The following is a 1799-nucleotide window of genomic DNA, read 5'->3' as shown; positions in this document are numbered from 1 at the left end:
TTGTTGTTGTTGTTCTGTTTTTGCTTTGGTTTTTTTGTTGCTGGTTTGCTGCTTTTTTTAATTTGCTTTTTGGGGGTTACTTACATTTTAACTTTGTTTCTGTTTGGTTTTTTTTTAATTTATAGTTTTTTATTTGAGGGAAAGAAAGGGGGGGGGCAGTGGTATGTTTCTGTTGTACGAGTTTGCTTTCATAATGTGTTGACATACATGTAATAGGCTAATTCTGGCTTCTGACAACAGACATGTGAACGTACTGAAAAAAGAATAATTATGTACATAGGCTTTTGTTCCATCGAAGCAGCACAGGCCGTGTCACAAATAAACAATTGAATTTATTTGTTGAAGTATCGGAGAGCACAACAGAAAATTCCAAAAGAGTCCATGTCACAACCACAAGAAAAAAAAAAAATATCGTCCCTGGGTGGGCTCGAACCACCAACCTTTCGGTTAACAGCCGAACGCGCTAACCGATTGCGCCACAGAGACAACTGGAAAGTTGGTAGTTTCAAAAAACACATTACTAAATTCAAATTGATATCACTCATTTCACTTTTATTTTTCTTTTGTTCAGTAAAGTTGCTTGGTTTGGACTGAATATACTACTTGGATTCCACCATAAAAATACTAATTAAATAACTTCCCCACATTTTGATCAATACCTTGTAATATTTTTATTTAACCTGTAGAGAAAAATAAGTGAGATTACTTTTGTATAACCGCGACCTTCACCCCACAATGGCGGAATAACTTGGTTTGCGAAAGAAAATCTGAGTGACTGCTTTCGTTTTGGTGTGGTGGAGCTTTTATCATTGAATATTTCAATCGTTGCGAGCCTAGGCGCTAAGTAAACGGGTAAGACATTCTGAATTGTTCAATAATGATTGTTGAATCATTTTCTTGTTGACTTGAATCTGCTTTTGCTTTCACAAGGACTGCTGACTTCACTGATTCAAGACTGAATGAATGAAAATGAAGTGAAAGTAGAATTTGTTGGCCTTCACTTCAAAAGTCAGTCGAGTTCAGCCTTCTCTTGATCATTTAATGATATTGATTGAATAGATTGGTTTTGATTATTAGCGTTGTGATGAAGTAATGCATCTTTTTTGCAGTCTACAGTGTTGGGTCTCCCTGTCCTCTTCCTTATTATATATCATGCCTTATTAATTTAAAAAGTAGGCTATTTTCTAACTGATTGATTTGGCTTTAGAATTCACTTTCAGTTTCACTTCCACTCCCGTCCCATGCTAAAAATTGCATGGTCGTACTTTTCATTGTTTTTATTAGATGGTCTAATATAGACTCTAATAGGGGCCTATATATTTATGATAGAACCTAATTAATAATAGTATGTTTTTTAATTTACAAGAATCTTTACTTTAATTATTAAAATACCCCCCCCCCCCTACTTGTCTTGTAGCCTTGCAGCACCGACTTTTACAAATTATTATAATTTAGCAATTATATAGTTGATAATTTTAAGGTAAATTGCTTTCATGTAGATCTACCTGCCCTTCTGTTTTTTCCGAGGGATTCTTGATGTGAAATTTTATTAATTAATGATTATAATATTTGATTAATTTGCAGGTATCTTGATGCTTCAGACTTTTGTCAGGAAATTTCATGGCTCTTTTTCAAGATCTGTGAGTGAAAAGATGGTGCGAGTGCTAAATGTTGCAGAGAAGAATGATGCTGCAAAATCTCTTTCTGATGTCTTGTCCCAGGGAAGATTCTCGAAGGTAAACTGTTTATTAAATTAAGAGATGAGGTAGGAGTGGACAGGGTTTTTTTTTGGGGGGGGG

The 1799-nt window shown here is 34.9% G+C and overlaps 1 protein-coding gene and 1 non-coding gene across 2 annotated transcripts in view; one reads left to right on the top strand and one right to left on the bottom strand.

Annotated features, from left to right (window-relative positions):
- The first annotated feature begins 202 nt into the window (after positions 1–202).
- LOC101862350 (DNA topoisomerase 3-alpha) overlaps positions 203–1799 on the top strand; it is a 37027-nt gene continuing 35430 nt past the window's right edge. The window contains exons 1-2 of the mRNA XM_005098624.3: positions 203–852; positions 1585–1736. Coding sequence (XP_005098681.1) covers positions 1593–1736 — 144 coding nt within the window. The 5' untranslated portion in view covers positions 203–852; positions 1585–1592. The remainder of the gene's footprint in view (positions 853–1584; positions 1737–1799) is intronic.
- Positions 413–486, bottom strand: TRNAN-GUU. Its single transcript has one exon. It is a non-coding gene; the product is annotated as a tRNA-Asn (tRNA).

This window comes from Aplysia californica, unplaced genomic scaffold (assembly GCF_000002075.1).
Source record: "Aplysia californica isolate F4 #8 unplaced genomic scaffold, AplCal3.0 scaffold00188, whole genome shotgun sequence".
NCBI lineage: Eukaryota > Metazoa > Mollusca > Gastropoda > Aplysiida > Aplysiidae > Aplysia > Aplysia californica.
Note: the sequence above shows the minus strand (reverse complement) of the source record. Positions and strands in the feature narration are given on the sequence as shown.